The sequence below is a fragment of the Tamandua tetradactyla genome, chromosome 1 (genome assembly GCF_023851605.1).
Source record: "Tamandua tetradactyla isolate mTamTet1 chromosome 1, mTamTet1.pri, whole genome shotgun sequence".
NCBI classification, from domain to species: domain Eukaryota; kingdom Metazoa; phylum Chordata; class Mammalia; order Pilosa; family Myrmecophagidae; genus Tamandua; species Tamandua tetradactyla.
This window is the reverse complement of record NC_135327.1, coordinates 137,497,707-137,517,366: the sequence shown is the minus strand read 5'-3', so window position 1 is coordinate 137,517,366 and position 19,660 is coordinate 137,497,707. Positions and strand designations below refer to the sequence as shown.

At 34.6% G+C, this 19,660-nt stretch overlaps 1 protein-coding gene and 1 pseudogene across 1 annotated transcript in view; both read left to right on the top strand.

Annotated features, from left to right (window-relative positions):
- GNAI1 (G protein subunit alpha i1) overlaps nucleotides 1–19,660 on the top strand; it is an 80,502-nt gene that overhangs the window by 33,416 nt on the left and 27,426 nt on the right. The window contains exons 3-4 of the mRNA XM_077153417.1: nucleotides 17,191–17,233; nucleotides 17,329–17,470. Coding sequence (XP_077009532.1) covers nucleotides 17,191–17,233; nucleotides 17,329–17,470 — 185 coding nt within the window. The remainder of the gene's footprint in view (nucleotides 1–17,190; nucleotides 17,234–17,328; nucleotides 17,471–19,660) is intronic.
- On the top strand, nucleotides 14,605–16,288 carry LOC143677390 (thiopurine S-methyltransferase pseudogene; annotated as a pseudogene).

Here is a 19,660-nt window from a genome sequence, read left to right as displayed (position 1 = left end):
GCATGTTGTTTTTAGAAGTTAATTGAGTATGACTTTGTTGATTACAGAGAAATCTGTTAGAAGACTTTGAGTTAGAGAATGAGAATCTAAGAATGTCAGCTATTTGCCACTGAGCCTGCTAGTGAAATTTTCCATTCCTTAATTATATTTGTATCAACAAGAAAGAATTTCTTTAAATGTCATATGTTTTTTGGAAGTGCATTGGGGCTCCACAATATAAACTCTCTGGTTACTTATTAAATTTAAATACACAAGTTAATCTGTAATGTTATTGTTTGTTAAAGCAAACTGCATTTGTTTCTAAAGTGGGAGCTCTACCAGCCACAATACTCTGAATCATAGACTGATAGGAAGTTGAGTCCAAAAAGCTTTTTGGGGTCCCTTTGTCTAACCGCCTATTCAAAAGCTGAAATTATCTCTGCAACAGCCTTACTGGATAATGGAATTGTATTGCATAACTGAAAGTCACTGAAATGGTGGTACTCATTTGTTTTATTTATTAGCAGCTGTTTTACAATGCTTACCATTTGTCAAGCATTGTTCTAAGGGATTTATAGATATCAGCTTATTTAATTAATAGTTCTTGAATGTTTGCTAATGTGCCTGGTAGTAGTCCTGGTTCATAGGTATTTTACTAAATACCATGGTGACTCCTCCTGGAACGTTTGTATTATTATACTCATTTTATAGATGAAGAAACAGAGTTTCTTCTATTCCTAAGCTTCTTAGGATCCATAGCTAAATGCCAAGGTTAATACAAGTAGTATAAAAGAAGTATAATTCTACATCTTTAGGCATTGATTTTGTTGATGCATAAGGAAAATCAGCTGAATTATCTCAGGGAATGTTTTAAAGAAGTTTTGCTTGTAGAGCTACCACCCCAATAGCAACAGAAAACTCCTTGACCTAGAAAAAAATCCTTCTTAGTTTGAATGAATATTTTAAACAGCTTCTTGAGGTGGGGGGAAAGATGTTTAAGATACTTGAGAAATAATAAATGGTTCTTATTCAGCCACATACTAGGATTTGTCATGGCTGAACATGAGGGGTGGTTTTTGAGATACCAGGTGGGAAAACTGAGGGAGCTAAAGTGGTTTTCAATGAAGAAAAAATTAGGGGGATGGAGGATAATCTTAAGTTTCTGCATTTTGTGATATAAATCTTCTCCCCTATCTTCTTTAAATCTTTAATGAACATCTGCTTTTAAAAATAATTGGTGAAGCTGGATTGATTTTAGGGAATGTGTCCAAGTACTGACTACAGTTTCAAGAAGGTCTTACAAGTAGCCACCCAAGGCCACCCAGGGTGGGAGAATGACATATCAGAGTTGCATTAGTCTTTCTGGGCCTTCTAGTCCCTCTGGCAGTATAAATGGTGATTCTCATGTATATAGTATCTGAAAGACCATATCTCCCCAGTCTTTTATTTAAAGCTAAATAATTCTAGTTTTGTAATCATCCTTATCACCTTACGGTCAGACACCTCAGCATCATAGTAACTCTTTATGAGGCCATCCTTGTTTGTAAAATCCAGATGTACTCTGTTCTAGTTTGTTAGAATGCAATATACCAGAAACAGAATGGCTTTTAAAAAGGGGAATTTAATAAGTTGTTAGTTTACAGTTCTAAGGCTGAGAAAATGTCCCAATTAAAACAAGTCTATAGAAATGTCCAATCTAAGGCAGCCAGGGAAAGATGCCTTGGTTCAAGAAGGCCGATGAAATTCAGGGTTCCTCTCTTGAGTGAGAAGGCACATGATGAACAGGGTCTGGGTTTCTCTCTTGGCTGGAAATGCATATGACAAACACAGTCATCTGGAAAGACACATGGCGAACACAGCATCAACTGCTAGCTTTCTCTCCTGGCTTCCTGTTTCATGAAGCTCCCTGGAAGGCGTTTTTCCTTCTTCACCTCCAAGGGTCGCTGGCTGGTTCTCTCTGCTTCTCTTGGCTATGTCGTTCTACTCTCTCCTAATCTCCCTCTTTCTCCAAAATGCTTCCTCTTTTATAGGACTTCAGAAACTAATCAAGACCCACCCAAATGGGTGGAGACATGTCATTACCTAATCCAGTTTAACAACCACTCTTGATTAAATCACTTCTCTAGGGAGATGGTCTGATTAGTTTCAAACATAGAATACTGAATAGGAATTAGAAGAAACAGCTGCCTTTACAAAATGGGATTAGGATTAAAACATGGCCTTTCCAGGGTGCATATATCATTTCAAACCAGTACTTACTCTAAACTAGTACTTACACCTTTCTTCATTTACATCTACATGTCCTCTAAGATGATCAGCGCTTGTCATAGATGTTCCACCTGTCTTTCTCCATCACTTGTTTTGTATTTAGCAAACTCTTCACTTTTCTTATATTACTTTTATTCAACTGAATTTCACTTGTGTGGCTACTTATCTCCAATAGTAACATATATTTGAGAAATTGAATGTTTTGAGTCTAAGTTCTGTATTTACTACTATTTTTAACATATGCAAATGTAATTTGTTCTGGTCTATTATTATCGAATGTTGAGATATTTAAAAATAGTAATTGCTTTTCCATATTTTTGCCCACATAAGTCTGGTTTCAATTTTTATTTCTGTGAAAGTTGCTGATTAATATTGACCATTACAGTTAAGGCATGAATTCTGTAGCCCATTATCCACATCTTTAATTCATTAGTCATCATTCTTTAAATAGAGTTGTCCTACCAAATACAAATTTACGTAAATTAGCTAGGCTCTAGTATATGGTTTTCTGTTTTTAACACAAGAGCATAGGACATATTGTTAAAGCCTTGCTGAAATTACCCTTCTCTAGATCTCAGGTGTGGTCATACCTTTTTCTCTGTCTAATAACCTTATGAAACAGAAACTGTCCTTTTTTAAGTGAACTTGAACCCTCATAGCATTGCTTTGTTTTTTGAGTACTCACAATTTACCTTGGAATGATTTGACTTCAAAATTTTTGGAAATTGATGTGAGGCTACTACTTACCTTTTTGATTTGGGGTGATTGTCCACCTCTTCTCTTTTCAGACATTCTTCTTGATTTCTCAGGATTTATTTGATGACTTTGCAAAGATGCCAGTAATTGGAGAAGCAAGAATGATACTTAATCATAGCTGGTTGACATTTCAGGGAAACACCTCCTTTTTCTTTTGGCCTTTTAAGAGGAATCAGAGAAAAGGATTTATAAAATGACACAAAATAAAGCATTTGAAAATAAGTGAAAGATTGGCGTTATTTTTCCCCTAAAAAGAGAGAGTTGAGGATTGACTTCATATGTGAAGATATATTGTGATGGCCAGCAGTTTTTGCACATTCCACAAAGACCAAACAAAATGAAATAGATTTAAGCTATATTCTTCAAGGATTTATATTGAGTGTAAATAGGAGTTTTCTGATTCTAAATATTGTTCAATTCTTGAGTGACTTTTTGAAGGAAGTTGTGATTTTTCTCCCCTCTAAAAGCCTCTAAAAATAACAGATTTGCATCTCTCACAGTAATGTTATAGTCTTATGGTGCTCCCAAAAGGCAAACAGAGATTCATATGACCTTTACAAGTCCTTTCTTGCTCACTGGTTCTGTATTTTCCCAAATCTCATTCGACATTTTATTTAGGGATTTGTTGTATTCACTTTTTGTTGTTTTTCTTTCTGTCATTTAAAGTGCAACATTCCATCATGAATCTGCTAATGGAAAGGAGACCATGCAGTTTAGTGTGCTAGTATCAGTTTAGAAATAAAGCTCTAATTCATGTTTATATAAAATATAAATACTTCATGCAATATTTCAGTAATGAGATACTTGATGCATTATTTTTAATGGCACTGTTTATTTTCCAGTTTACCTTCAGAGTTTGGGCAGAGTAATTATTTATTAGAGTGAAATTGATCATCCCATGCATTTATTTTTATTTTTCCATTCAAACATATCATTACTAGTTAGTTCTTTTAATTAAATTATTCTGTAACTGGAGATGGTCCCTATTTTTTACTATAGTGGTTTTTTAAAAACCAGATTACTATTAAGTGGGTCATATTATCTATCCCTATTGAGGAATATAACCCCTGAAATTTCCTGATTTGGCAGTACAATAAATTGTAGATATAACCAAAATATAAAAGTAAATATGTAAAAATATTTACATAACCATTACTGCACTGTTTGGACAGTGCCATCCTGTTTGAACATTATTTTATACTTCATTCAGAATTTTAATATTCTTTAATGTAAAAACTTTGATGACTGGATCTGTTTATAAAACTGGTGTGACCATGGGCAGTTTGCTTAATCTTAGTCTTAGTTTTATCATTTATAATGTAGAATGATAATGATACATACTTGTTAAGACTATTAAATAAATGAACTTAACATGCGTAGCATAGTGCTTATCACTTAGTAAGAGCTGCAGAGTATTTTTATGCATTAACAAAAACAAATACAGTTTGCTTACTAGTGTTTGTCCGGAATTACGTCAGATATTAAGCATGTAAGATAGAAAATACTCAGTTCCTGCCCTGGGGAAGCATTTTAATGTACAGGTAGAAACAAGTGTTCATAGAAATGCAGTCTTTTGGGAAGTGGTATTGGATATTGTCGAATTTGACATTGGAACGAGGAAACTTCTTAAGTTTTACAAAACTAGGCACTATTTCTTTAAGTTTTTTTTTCTTTTGTGCAAAATAGATTAATATTTTGTTCTCATAAACATAATCATAAGGTTAGTTGTGGAGATAAATTTTGCATTTGCTTGAGTATAAATGGCTGTGTTATAGGGAGCTATTGGAGGAAGTGAAGAGTCTTCTAGATAGTTCCATTGTGAATATTTGTGTATTGATAGGAATTTAGTATTCTGTGTTATGATGGTGCATATTGAGATTTCATTCTAATTCTGTTTCTTCTAGCTCCACAAATAATTTAATTATAGTACCTTCAAACTATGTGGGAGTTTTGAAAATAATATCTTAGCCATACTTATAAAGTAATTTTTAGTTTTTTCCCCTATTACTCCTACTATCATGAGTTGAAGATGAAGTGCTACAAATAAACGTTCTTCCATTACCTAATGGTTTATAAAATTAAATTTTTTAAATTGTAGTGATTTGCTTCAATTCCCTAGGCAGATTACAGATGCTTTTTACTTTTTTAGTCATCAGGTTTATAAGTTGACAAGGTCTGTAATGTTATTTTTACATGACAGGTTTATTTTCCATTATTAGAGAGATCACATGAGTTATCATACTGCCATACTGCTGATGAGGTCGGTGGTTTCTCTATAAACGACCTGTAAGAGTGAGTGGGTCAATGGAGTATCCTGGTAGTGTTCCAATACTTGAAATAATCACCTGAGAACCACTGGTGATTTCAAAGACTTCTTGAAATTGGAAGTCTAGCCTCAGAGCTGATGTAAGAATGACCTCTCTCATTCTGTATCCCTGACTGGTGAGCCTCAAGCCTCTGAGAACTGTGCATGGATAGACTGAAGGAAGATAAGAAAGTTTTTCCTTGCAGTTTTTGATATCCTGTGGAAAACAGACAGCTACAGTGGCAGAAGGCATGTGGAAACAATTTCTCATTTGTTGCTCTTGAGCAGAAGGTTGGGGTCACTAGAGTGAAGATGGAGCCAAGGATCTGGCATAGGAAAAGAGATCCCTATTTTATCTGCCCTAAAACAATGGTTCCCATTCTTTTCTGACCCAGCACTCCCATTGATAACAAATACTGTGATTCTCCTTCTCCCCATATTATCCTGAAACTGTATTTGTAGATAATAACCTAATTATTTATATACTTACTAAAAAAAAACAGTTTAATCTTCTAACTCTAATGTATTAGAAAAATAACTTATTTTAGGTTTTATAGTATGTAAATGTTCAGCTACAACTACAAGTTATTATAAAAGTCAGGTATTTGTATTTTTAAAGCTTTTGAAATATATTGACACTAGCCCTTTAGTAACAGATTTACTCCTAGTAACAGTATATGAGCATACTCACTCCCACATTCTCAGCAATTTACCGTACTGGCTTCATTAAAAATATTTCATTATCATTTTGATCTGTTTGTGAATTGACTGCTCTTATGTGACAGAGCCTGCATAGTCTCTCGGTTACCAGTTCTTGTTCCATATTTATTGTTTATTCTGGCGTTTTCTGTCTTTATTTGTTCGTCTTTTATTAGTTTCGTTTGATCTATTTTAAGTAATGTTTTTTTTATTTCCTACTTTCTATACTTCTTTCCCTGATTATTTGATTTTACTTTTCCCCTTTTAATTGTCAGAATTAAAATACATAGTGATGATTTTTCCCTTTTAAAATGTTCTGGGATTAAAAATAGAAAGCAGGAATCATGACTTGAATGACTGGAATTGTAGGGAGATTCCATGTCCCACACATAGAAAGTAGGGTAGCTTTTTCTATACACTCGTCCTTGCAGTAGACCCTGGCTTTCCTTAATAAAGCTCCATCGTGATTATGTTGAATAGACTGAAAGTCTAGAGATTTACATGCAAAAGTTTCCTTGAGGGAATATTTTACTAATACTAGAATCATACTAGATCAGTATAAAAGCATCATTCTCTCATATTAAATAAAATATTTGGGTTTCTGCTTTATATAAAATCAAGTCTTTCAGCAAGCTGTGCCACATGTTAGAAGGAGAAATAGAATGAATGTTCCAGGAAAAGTTTGGTCCTACTGAGCAAGGAACCAAGTGTTAGGCAAGGTTTCAGGATGACTTAATGGTAAGGAAGATGATGTAATGTCTGTAATCAGGTTTTTAACTATTGTTCTTAATTTATCTTGTTAATTATTGATTACAAAATTGTATTAACTTTTCTTAAACAGCTTTTTGAGATATAATTCACATGCCATACAATTAACATTTAATTTATGTAGTTCAGATGGTTTTTACTATATTTGCAATTTGTATAACCATCATCACAATTTTAGAGAATTTAATCATCCCCCAAAGAAAGTTCATACCCATTAGCTCTCCGCCTATCCCCTCCATACTCTCCAGCCCTTAGCAACCACTAATCTATTTTCTGTCTCTGTAGATTTACCTTTTCTGGATTCTTAATAAAAATGTAATCATGTACTAGATGGTCTTTAGTGAACAGATTTTTTACTTAGCATAATCATTGTAAGTTCTCCCAAATTGTAGCATGTATCAGTACTTCATTCCTTTTTATGATTGAGGAATATTTCATTGTATGGACATATCACATTGTTAAGTCTTATAGGGCTTTAGTAAAGACAGCTTGAAAAAAAGAAATCCAGTTGACAGTTAAGAGGTTTACTGCTTTTGATTTTGTAGTCCTAGAGTAACTGGTTCTACTAGGAATTAGAGTGGTCTCATTAGAGGCAAATAATTCCTTCTTTTGCAACTCATCAGGTTAGATTTATAAATAATTAATAGTGTGAAGCCTCTTTTCCCATATAAATCTCTTCTTGTTAGTATGCCAATACTTGTCAACTTATTTTATCACATTCTGTCTACTTTATCCTCATTCTTTAAAAAAAGAGTAAATTTCCTTTTAACAAAAATGACTATTTTATTAGGTATTTGCTAAAGAAATTTTGCCAGTTTTCTTCTTTCTGAACTTTAGGTTTCTGTTTATCAATGTACATGAAGGAGTGCAGGGATTTAGACAAAGCTACATCCTCATTTATTGTTGTTAGGATCACTCTTGTGTGGTGTAGACGGCTGATGAGGAAAAGCAGGGAAGGCTTGCATTTTATTGATCCCTCTGGGACTTTGACCCTGTGCAGAAACTAATTATGGCCAGAATGTATGAATTCACTGTAGTCTATGATTGATGTTTGTATGAAACCTTCATACATTTTAACATAACAATATGAATCAGGATAGTGCCAGTAATTCTGATGATTTCTAGTAATGTAATTCATGGCTCTGTTTGCTCCTATCTGTTTTTAACCTATATCTTAATGAAATAAAATAACACCTAGAGAAACTGTATATATACCTTATACAGTAGAGGATGGGAAGAATAACAATTCTTCTATTGAAAGATAACATAGTTTTGCAGATTTGGAAATCAAATTATTAAGAAATTATTCCGTACACTGAGCCAACTTTGCTTCTGTATAACTTTGGCTATTGATCTTAATTCCACTCTTTTGACTATCATACGGTATAACTTACCTTTCCATGTAAGGACTCTTCAGCTATTTATCAGACATCCCATCTTCCTTTATTCTTTTTCTTTTCTAAGCAGGCCTCTCTTCAGGTGTGAAATAGAAATGTATACTTACTCCTCTATTCCACCTCTCTGGACTTAATCCCATTTATCAGTGACCTTCCTAAAAGAGTGGTGGATACTTTTGTATCCAAGTGAAGGGAATACTTCAAATGTTAGTAGATGAATGAAAAGTATAATAGGGCAATATAGTTCTTGTTATTTAGGATTATATGTATTTGTACACATTTTATTTGTATTAACTTTTCTGTAATCTTTTACTGTTTTTTGCTTTTATTATTTAGTTCCTACAGTGAGTTACTAGATACATTAAGTTGTTGTTAAGATATATTAATAGGAAAGGTTGATATTTTAAGTATAGTGTGTGAATGTATTATTCATTTTTTCTAAGTGGCCTTTCCTGACCACATCATCTGAAGTGTTTCCTGCTACTTTTTCCTCCATCTCATAAGAACTGGGACCACAATTCCTATTCTTAGTCACTTTCTTTCTGCGGTGTCTAGTATTGTGCCTGGTATGTAATAGAACTCAGTATATACATTTTGAATAATTTGAGTGATTGTTCATTTGCATAACTGTCTCCCCGTTGTCTAGAAATCAGAACCCATGTCTTATTCAACTTCATCTTGATTGTCTAATGTAATTGTTGGCACAAAGATGCTTTAAAAATTCTGACTGTATAGATTAGATAGATTATTTTGAAGATTTAGGTTTGGAGAATGGTTGTAAGTATGTCATAAGAGATAGGAGTTAAAGGGCATTTCTTTACAAATCCTAGAATGTTGGAATGGCATACTAAATAGTTTGCATTAAAGAGTGATACAGATTTTATAAAAACCATCCAGGGAGGAGTGTAAAAAATGAGGGATAGAGGTAAATGTCTTGAATATGTTGATGTGCAGGAGGAAGTGTCCTCTCAGAAGTCCTGTTGTGCTGACGGGATCAGAATCTGTCCATAAATGAACAAAACAACCTGTTGGAAGGAGAAATATAAAAAAAAAAAAAAAAAATTAAACAGGTGTAAACATACTTGGAATATTTTACTGTATGTATTCCAGTTTTACTGTATATTGGAATATTTCATACATGTATTGAAAATATATGTTTATTCCTTATCTTTTGATGTAGGATAGTTGCCTTTTTTGAGGTATGGTTCACTGATTGTATTTCAGAGTTGTCCATTTTGCCTACCCAATATGGACCATTTATTATTTCTAGTTTCTGTTTCTTGCAAGTGAAAACATAAACATACTTGCAAATCAATGTGAATGGAGAATCCTATCATTTCTGTGTGTCTTTTCTGTTTAACAATTGTTTCACACATATCTAATTGAATAGCATATATTCACAACTTGCCATATTGAATCTTTCCAAGGCATTCAATTTAGTTTTCAAGGAAAAAAAACAAACCAAAAACCTAACTCTATTTTTGCATATGTAGATTGGCATAATATTTATTTTTCATGTGAAGGTAGAATAAACAGCAAAGCAAAGAATAGGCTTAAGGACTGTGACAGGAGCTTCTGTTGTCCCTTAATATCTATTTCTAGTCACTGCCACATAGCTAGAGACTATTTCCAGCCTGGCTTATAGCCAAGTGAAGCCAGGGGCTAGTTCTCCCATGGGGAAATGAGTGAAAATAATGAGTACAGCTTTTAGTTTTTATGCACTCAAATAAAAAAAGCTTTTGCTACAGTTCCTTCTGTGGTTCTCTCTTCAAGGTCCATGTGAAATGGGAACATAAACGGACATCTTACACGTGAGGAGAGAGTCATGCCAGGACCATCACAGATAGAGCCTGGTTTCCTAATATTTTTCAAGTTGACCATGGTCTCTGAACTGCTTGCTTACCTTTTCTTTTTCTTGCATTGAAATCCCTTACATTGTTTGAACCAGAATCCTAATTAAAACATTAAAGGCCTGTATACATGCTGTCACACGGAATTTGATTTAATCTTCTTTTGTGAAAGGAGAAAACCAGAACATTCTACTATATGCATCAGATTACTTACAGAAGGAAAAAACTTGAAGTAGTGAGAAAAATGATGTTGGCTCAAATCAGATGTGAAACTGTTTTCACAGTGTACTGTCATTGAACTACAGTTTGATAATTCTTGAGAGCAGGCTGTTAAGAATAATATATAAAATTTAGTATATTTGTTAGGAGAAAGTATAATACTCACCTCTCTTTAAATATGCTTAGAAATCCATTGCTTATGTATTAATAGTGAAGGTTACAAGAGTTCATTCACATTGTAACTTAGATGTAGAGGAAAAATGTTTTTTTGTTTTGTTTTGTTTTGTTTTTGTTTTTAATTTAGCCTAAAACCAATCTACCACCTACTGCACCCCTGTACCTGCTGGTTAGTGGGGAAAATTACAAAATAATAATGTTGCTTAAGCCTTAGAACCATCAGATAATTTAAACAGTACATTTTTATAGTGTTCGTATCTTGCCACACTCTTTTGCTGTTCTCCCTCACTCTTGTGGAGGACTGTGAATGGGGTAGAGGTGAGATGGGTACCTTACTTGATCTGGTTGCTGCAGGAGCAGAGTCTGGTCCCTCAGAGGTGATATGTTCTCCTTCATTTGATTTTGGAGGTGCACAAGAGCCTTCACATTCATTGTATTTATTTGTTGAATGCTGCCGGAATGCAATATACCAGAAATATAATGGCTTTAAAAAAGGGAATTTTAAAGTTATAAGTTTATACAGTTCTAACACCATAAAAATGTCCAAACTAAGGCATCCAGAAAAATATACCTTAACTCAAGAGGTTATATGGGAAGGTACGTGGCTAGTGTCTGCTGGTCCTTTTTCCTGGTCTATTACTTCCAACTTCTGATGCCAGTGATTTCCTCTCCAGGCATCTCAGGGCCTTCACTTAGCTCCTACAGGACATAACTCTGGGTTCTGGCTCACTTAGCCTCTCATAGGAAGGCACATGGTGACATCTGCTGGGCTCTGCATCTTCAAATGTCCATGTCTAGGCATCTGCTCTCTCTGGGCACTCCAGGCATCTTCACATGACTGTGTCCCTGTAGGCTCTGAAACAACTGTGTTTTCTCCTAAATGTCTCCCCTTTTAAAAGACTCCAGTAAACTAATCGAGACCGACCTTGAATGGGCAGAGTCACATCTCCATCTAATCAAAAGCCTGCTCCCACATTTGGGCATGACACATCTTCATGAAAGTAATCTAATTGAGTGGGTCAGTCTACATGGAAGCAGTCTAATCAAAGGTTTCTACCCAACAATATTGAATCATGACTGAAGGGCATGGCTTTTCTGGGGTGCACAACACTTTCAAACTGCCACACTCATTCATTGCTAATATTTTTCCTCATTCTATACTTTATCTTTTAATTTTGTTTATGGTGATTTTTTCCACTTGTAAATTTTTTTTGTTTTTTTTTAGTTTATTAATTTTGTTATAGTGTTTAAATCTAGCCATCTTTTAAAAAAAATTGGTCAGCATAAAGGCAAAAGTTGTTGCATCAAAGAGATCCAACCAAACAGTGGTCTAGATTAGAGGATAGACATTTCTTTCTCCCATGTAACCGTTCTAATGTTAAACAGCCCTGGGGTGATCTGCTTCATGTGCTCATTCAGGGAGCCAAGTTCCTACCTTTTCATTGCTCTGTTATTCCCTGGACATTGTCTTCATCTGCATGGTTGGAGCAAGACCAGCCATATCCATTTTCCAACTCAAAATTAAGTGGCATGAGAGAGAGGGTTCAAGGGTGCAGTTTTCTTTTACACACACATCATATAGCATGGGTGAGAAATGTAGTCATGTGACTTACACCTAACAACAAAGGAGAATGGAAATATAATCCCTAGCTGGACAGCCACTACTCCTGGTAGAATGGAAGAAGGAGAGAATGAGCCCTTATTAGTGAACAACCAGAGCTCTTTTGCTGTGTTTGTCCATTATTTCTTCTGTTCTTTTAATAACATTCTTTTCCTTTCACAGTTCATATAAATATTCATTTACATTTTTTTGCAGCTTCTTCATTTGTCTCTTTCTCACTTCTCCTCCTCCTGCCCTTCCATCCATCCAATGAATAAATGTTTATTGAGCTCCTGCTTATGTGCTAAGCATAAGGCTAGGCTCTGGGGAAGTTGCTGTTGGTTGGAAAGGGAACATCTTTTATCCCACTTTTTGATTTAAATGGAAAGAAATTACCTATCTGAAAAACTACTAGAAATATTGACACTTCTCTCATTTACCCCCTATGCCCACCCCTGTTACAATATTTCTTCCTGCCAGCCATATAAGCCTGCTATTTTAGAATGTTGAAACTTTAATCATGCAGCATTTGTAATTTTCCTTATTAGGAGTCTTTGTTTGTAAAAGAGAATGGAAATCTAATTACAAAAGATGCTAAGCTTCGAAAGATTATTTTAGCATTTTTGCTTCTACTTAACTATTCCACAAAGACCTTATGGCTAGTAAAGAAAATAGGTAAAAATACAATTAAGTAGACTACTATTCACAATCTGTACTGTAAACAGATTTCAGAATTTTGTGAACCACAGACTGTTAATTGCAAAGTAAGTTATATGTTCCATGACACCAGTTATATTAAGAGATACAAAGTGATAGAATTTAAAGATATCTAACATCAGAAAAATTTGGTTCTTTCCTATTAAGGTACAAAAATTCTCATCTGTGTACAAAGTAGTTCAGTTGGCAACAGTCTTAACTCCTTACAATTTCTGATCTTTTCCTATTGTATGGCTTTCAAACCTCACTAGCTTGTATCGTTTGTGCTTTTCTCTGGGACTTTGAGTTGTTCAACTAATAGAATGGAACATGGGTTGCTATTTATCGAAGGTCACTATGTCCGTGGAATCACTAGCTCTGGGTATGGATACTGGGGTCTAGAATATCCCATTATCACAGTGTGGCAGCTGCTGATTTAACTTACAGTACTCTAGAAACCCAGAGGAGTCCTTTAAGGAAGCTCTGTGGGAAACTGCCAGGTTCACAGCTCCTGGATTACAGAAACGTGTGAGCCATAATGCCTGCGATTGTGCTTTTCACAGAGCCAAGCATGCTGTTGTTGATTAATAAATAACGTGTTGTTTATCTTGGAAGTGTTTATATTGGCAGATGCCCCAAAAGATTCAAAGGCTGTCTGTTAGTGAAGAATGCCCTCATTGTTCATTCAGTTCTTGCCTTTCTACTTAATGTGAGGTCTTTTGAGAAATTTTCTTGAATATTAAATCACAAGTAAAATTTAGGCAGTTTTTCAGATAGGTCATGTTAAACTGTGACCTGTTCTCAGATGTCTTAATTGTCTCTGATGAAGTGAATATGTGTGTGTGTCTGTCTAGAGGGATGGAGGGAGAGAGGAGAGAGCCAAGAGATGAAATACAGAAGTTTACCATCTAATTGTGACAGCCACAAATTGCATAAATAAATTCAAGTAACATTTCTGGTTGATTGACTGTGTGTCTAGCACAGGCTAGCTGCTGAGAATTCAAATAGAAATGTGTGCAAAGTGAGAGACAGCAGGGATCACATGTGGCGTGGATTAGGAAAGGTTGATGAAGAAGATACGTTTGATGTTTGACAGAGGATCATTACCAGGCTGGCTAGAGGCAGCAGAGAAAAGTTAATTTTGGCAGGGAAAACAGTATGTTTGAAGGTTTGTGGTGTGATCACAGTAGATGTTCTTGGAACTGTAAATTGTTTAGTAATGTTGGAGCACAAAGCACAGCGGGAATGGCCATGGGGAAGAGGGAATATAGGGCCCAGGTAATGAAAACCCTGGACCTCGTTTCTCAAACATTAGTAAATTCCTCCAGGATAGACCAAAGAGCACATGAAGCCATATGATAAACTTGTATCTTTATTATTTTGTGTCCTCTGCTCATATGTTCATGGTATCCAGCAGTTAAGAGCCTGACAAAGACTTTGACATTTGATGTAAAAATGGAAGCTACTGTTACATGGGAAGGATATTTAGGTGTAGCATAATTTTATAAAAGGTCATTTCATTTAATGATATTTTCATGTTAGAATGGCCACACTCTAGAGATCCAAATGGTAAGGAGACCCTGTGTGTGTGGGAAGTGGAGGAGAGCTTTGAGAATGATTCCTAGGTTTATGACTTGGGTGATAGGGAAGATGAAAAAACTCAGATGGAGACATTTCTATCCAGCATGCTGTTGTATCCCCAGTGCTGGCAAATAGTTTTGGTGTGGACTAGATGTTTAATAAATGGTTTTTGAATGAAAATTTCATAAGACTACTTCAACATATAATATTTTAAAATTATTTTTCATCTGGCTTCTTGAAATCACTGCTGTATTAGTCAGGGTTCTCAAGGGAAATAGAACAGGCTATATATATATATATATATATATATATATATATATATATATAATGCAATTTGTGTAAGAATTGTCTTATGCCACTGTGGGTATGGGCAAGTCCATTTTGTAGAGCACACCACAAGCTGGAAACTGATGCAGGCTTTTCGATAAATTCCCTGGAGGAAGCTGGTGAAAGTAGAGATGGAAATTCTCATTTCTTACTGCTGGAATCATCACTTCTCATTTTAAGGCCTTCAGTTGATTGGGTAAGACTTCTCTCATCGTTGAAGGCAGTCTCCTCAATGATTGTAGACATAAGCAGCCTTAGATGCAGTCAACTTGATTGGAATCAATCTGCGAATACACTCACAGTAATAATTAGGCCAGTGTTTGCTTGACCAAACCACTGACCACCATAACCTGGCCAAGTTTTCACCATCACTACTTCCTTCTTCTTCACAAGATCTAAAGGTTAAATTGGCTGAACAAGTACAACTTCTGCCAAAATGGTGGGTGTGTGTATGTGGGGAATCTTGAATAAAACTAATTTATAGTGCTTCAATTTAAGTTATAACAGATTGACTTTTTAAAATGCTTTAGGGAAAGCAGCAGGCAGTGGGCGGCTGAAGAGGCTTGGAGATATCTGCTTGTGAGACAGAGGTGTCTACAAAACTATGAATGATACAAGAACTTTACTCTAAATTAATGAGTACCCCAATAATGAGGTACAGAAAAACCGAGTACTAAATCTGAAAGAAAGACAAGAAAAGTGGGTGAACCACAACATTGCATTTCATCAAAAACAAGAACATCAGCTATTAAAGAAGCACTTGGATACTTTTCTTACCAATGAAAGTGGACACAGGCTATTCTCCTCTTTGTGGAAAAGCAGTTGAAATGAGATGGTTTGCAGACTGGGGACATAACATAGTTGGTATGGAGATCAGTGAACTTGGGATTCGAGAATTTTTTACAGAGCAGAATCTTTCTTACTCACAAGAACCAATTGCTGAAATTCCTACAGCCAAAGTATTCAAGAGTTATTCAGGGAACATTTCGTTGTATTGTTACAGCATTTTTTTTTTTAATTTCCAAAGTATATATTCATGAATTTGACAGGATTTGGGATACAGGAGCTTTAGTTGCTGTTAATCCAGGTGATCGAGAACACTGTGTTGGTGTAATGTTGTTCCTAACAAGAAAAGACTTCCAGTACCTTGCATCTGTTGTTTCTTATGATCCAGCTAAATATGGAGGCCCACCATTTTATATTCCAGACACTGAAATTAAAAGGTTGTTTGGCACAAAATGCAATATTCATTGTGTTGAGAAGGTGGATGCTTTTGAAGAATGTCATGAAAGTTGGGGAGTTGACTGCATATTTGAAAAGTTAGATTTATTTATATACAAAATCTAGCACATTGGCATGTTTTTGAGCAACAGAAAATCATGCTCAGGCATGAAAATACAATGAATGACTAAAAAAATCATTTACCAATCACATCACAGATCTTTGTTCAAAAATGCATATAGCTTTTTGGAGAAAAACACATAATAAAATGTTAAAAGTGACTACCTTTTAGAGGAGAGTGTAGTTAGGGGTAAAAGCAGACTATACTTGTTTGTTTTACTTATAGATTATAAAAAATGTTTACCATGGGCATGTATTACTTGTATAATTAATATATAAAAGAGAAATGCAAGACATATAACAAAGAAATATAAGAGATAGAAAAATTGACATTTGAGTGTAATGCTTTAATAAGGTACAAGGTAAAAAGAAAATAATCCAAGAAATTATATAAAATAATTTTTACCATAAACAGTCCTTATGTACCAATTTTCACATTTTGTCTCTTGACATAATAATTTTATATGTAAGATAAACAATTATAAAAGTTTAGTTAAATGAACTAACTTATATGGAACCAAGTGTTTTTCCTAAAACATAAAAATTTTACAAATTTTAATACTAAGTTTTTTCTGAGTTTGAAAGGTTTTTGTTTCCTCTAAGTTGATCTTGTTTAAATGATAGACTAATGAAGTATGATGAATCCAGACTTATATTGTTCACTATGAAAGTTTAGATTTAAATCTATTTTTCATTAACACTTACATTTTATTAAATCAAACAAACCCTCTAACTGCACTACCTAGTATCTAAAAGGTTTTGATTCTTTAGCCCATGTTAATAGAATGCTGTATTTTATTAAAAATGCATTGTGTAAAAAATTAAACACTTTAGGAAGTACATGCAAATAACAATGAAAACTTTTTTAACAGTTGAGTTTATCAAATTTAAGTGTAATGGAGTAATTTTTTAAAAACAGGTGAAACTTATTAGGGGGAAACTTTTTTATATGTTTAAAACTCATTTATTTATTTATTTATTTATTTATTTATTTATTTATTTTTCTTTTTTGCATGGACAGGCACCGGGAATCAAACCCGGGTCTCAGGCATGGCAGGCGAGAGCTCTGCCTGCTGAGCTACCGTGGCACGCCCTAAAACTCATTTTGATATAAAACAAAATTCCCCCATGAGAGAGAATTGTGAGAGAAAGAATGTGTGTATGTGTATATATTGGAAATTTGATACAACTAATTGACATTAGAAATCTCATTTTTTTTTTTTTTAGGTGCTGGTGAATCTGGTAAAAGTACAATTGTAAAGCAAATGAAGTAAGTAGATTTAAAATATGAAACATTTTTTGTTGTTAGGTGTACCTTCCCATCAGAGGATACATTGTTCTTCTTTTTTCCTTTCTTCTCATTAGAATTATTCATGAAGCTGGTTATTCAGAAGAGGAATGTAAACAATACAAAGCAGTGGTCTATAGCAACACCATCCAGTCGATTATTGCCATCATTAGGGCAATGGGGAGACTGAAGATAGACTTCGGTGACTCAGCTCGGGCGGTGAGTTATTAAATTTATTAGAACAGGTATGATGAGTAAAAGGAATACCTTGCATGATTATACCACACCACTTCATACAGACTCATCACCTATCTCACAGCCATTTTATAAAAGGAGTAGAAAGGGTAGAAATGAGCGAGATGATTCAGAAGCTTTAGAAGCAAGTGAAATAAGAGTATACAGGATTGTATTATTTCCCTTTACAGATTTGGACAACTCAATAATTATGGTATTTTCTACTTAACATGTTATATCAAGTGCCCCTGCATCACCATAGCAATTTCTAATAGTTAGTACTGAATTTAGTAAACTACTTGAACCAGTATTTTTCAGAATCTGTTTTTATAATTTGAATGCTAAAATGATCTAATTTTTTGTATTCATGCCCAGTTTAGAAAGTAATCTAATCTCATGTGAGATTAAATAGAAAAACAGTACAAGAATATGCTTTGATTTGGAATAGGAAAATATTGGCTATTAGAAAACAAGTACGAGACTTTTAGAATTAAAAGGGACCTTTGGAGACAGTATTCTGCATTCAGATCTTAGATGTGGTTATTCAGAAAGGTTTCGTACCCTCCATTCTTTTTATTTTCATTTTTTTCTTCTCAAGGAACATTATTATTTTGTTTTCTCTTCTGATTTTCTTTTTTCTTTTTTAATGTAACTTGGATTTAATTTCAGAACAGACTGGGATAACTGCTGTTTCACCCACAAGCTATTTGTTAATGGTGTTTGATGCTTTGGAATCTACATGTGGGCCTGCTTTGTATATCTTTGTTTCCATGGGTGCTAGTCTGACCCACAAGTCTTTCACTCCCTAGCTATTCCCTAATAACTGTTTTCTTACTACCTGCACATCATTGTTTCTGTTTAAATCTCATTCCCTCAAGTGTCTTCATGTTCTCAACATTGCTTCTGATGTTGAGAAATATCTGCTCCATGTTTTGAGTTGCTTTACCTCTACATAAGCTTTAAAATGCTACCAGGCTCTTGGAATTGTGCTAAAGAATACAAGGTGAATTAAATATGGTCATTTTTCTTCATGGAGATTTCTTCTGCCTGGGCATGCTGCAGAAGACTGTTTACAGTGAACTGGACATTGAGCTGGGATTGAAAAATATGTAAGAGTTTTCTAGATGAAAACAAGGCAAAAGCATTCTACGAATAAGAAACAGCAGTTTCAAAGGTAGTCTGAATATATTTCTTTTTCTAAAATATCAATTCCTGGAAGTGTTAACTTTGAATTCAAGTATAACCAGATATATCATTTTAATTGGTACCACAGATTTGCTTACCAAAGGAAAGTGATATGAATAATCTTTTTCAGCAACTGTGTATCATATCAGTTTTCTAGCAACTGATATTAGATATTATCCTGTTCTAGTTTGCTAGCTGCTGGAATGCAATATACCAGAAACAGAATGGCTTTTAATAAAGGGAATTTAATGAGTTGCTATTTACAGTTCTAAGGCCGAGAAAATGTCCCAATTAAAACAAGTATATAGAAGTGTCCAATCAAAGACATCCAGGGAAAGATATCTTGGTTCATGAAGGCCGACAACGTTCAACGTTTCTCTCTCAGCTGAAAGGGCACATGGCAAACATAGTCACAGTTTCTCTCTCAGCTGGAAGAGCACATGGCAAGCATGGCATCATCTGCTAGCTTCTTCTCCTGGCTTATGGTTTCATGAAGCTCCACGGGAGGCGTTGGCCTTCTTCATCTCCAAAGGTCACTGGCTGGTGGATTCTCTGCTTGGTAGTGTTGCTGTCTCTGAATCTCCCTCTCCAAAATGTTTCCTCTTTTATAGGACTTCAGAAACTAATCAAGACCTACCCAAATGGGTGGAAACATGTTGTCCCTTAATCCAGTTTAACAACCACTCTTGACTAAATCACATCATCCAGGGAGATGATCTGATTACAGTTTCAAACATACAGTATTGAATAGGGATTATTCTACCTTTATGAAGTGAGATTTATATTAAAACATGGCTTTTCTTAGGGGGCATGCTTCCTTTCAAACCAGCACATATCCCAACTTAGATATTATCAACATTTTAATTTTTCAGATCTTATGAGTGAAAAATATTGCCTTTCCTTTTTAATTTTTTGTTTTCCTGACTTTTAGTGAGGTTGAGAAACATTTTTTATTTGTATTTGTATTGCAGACTTCTTTTATAATATTCT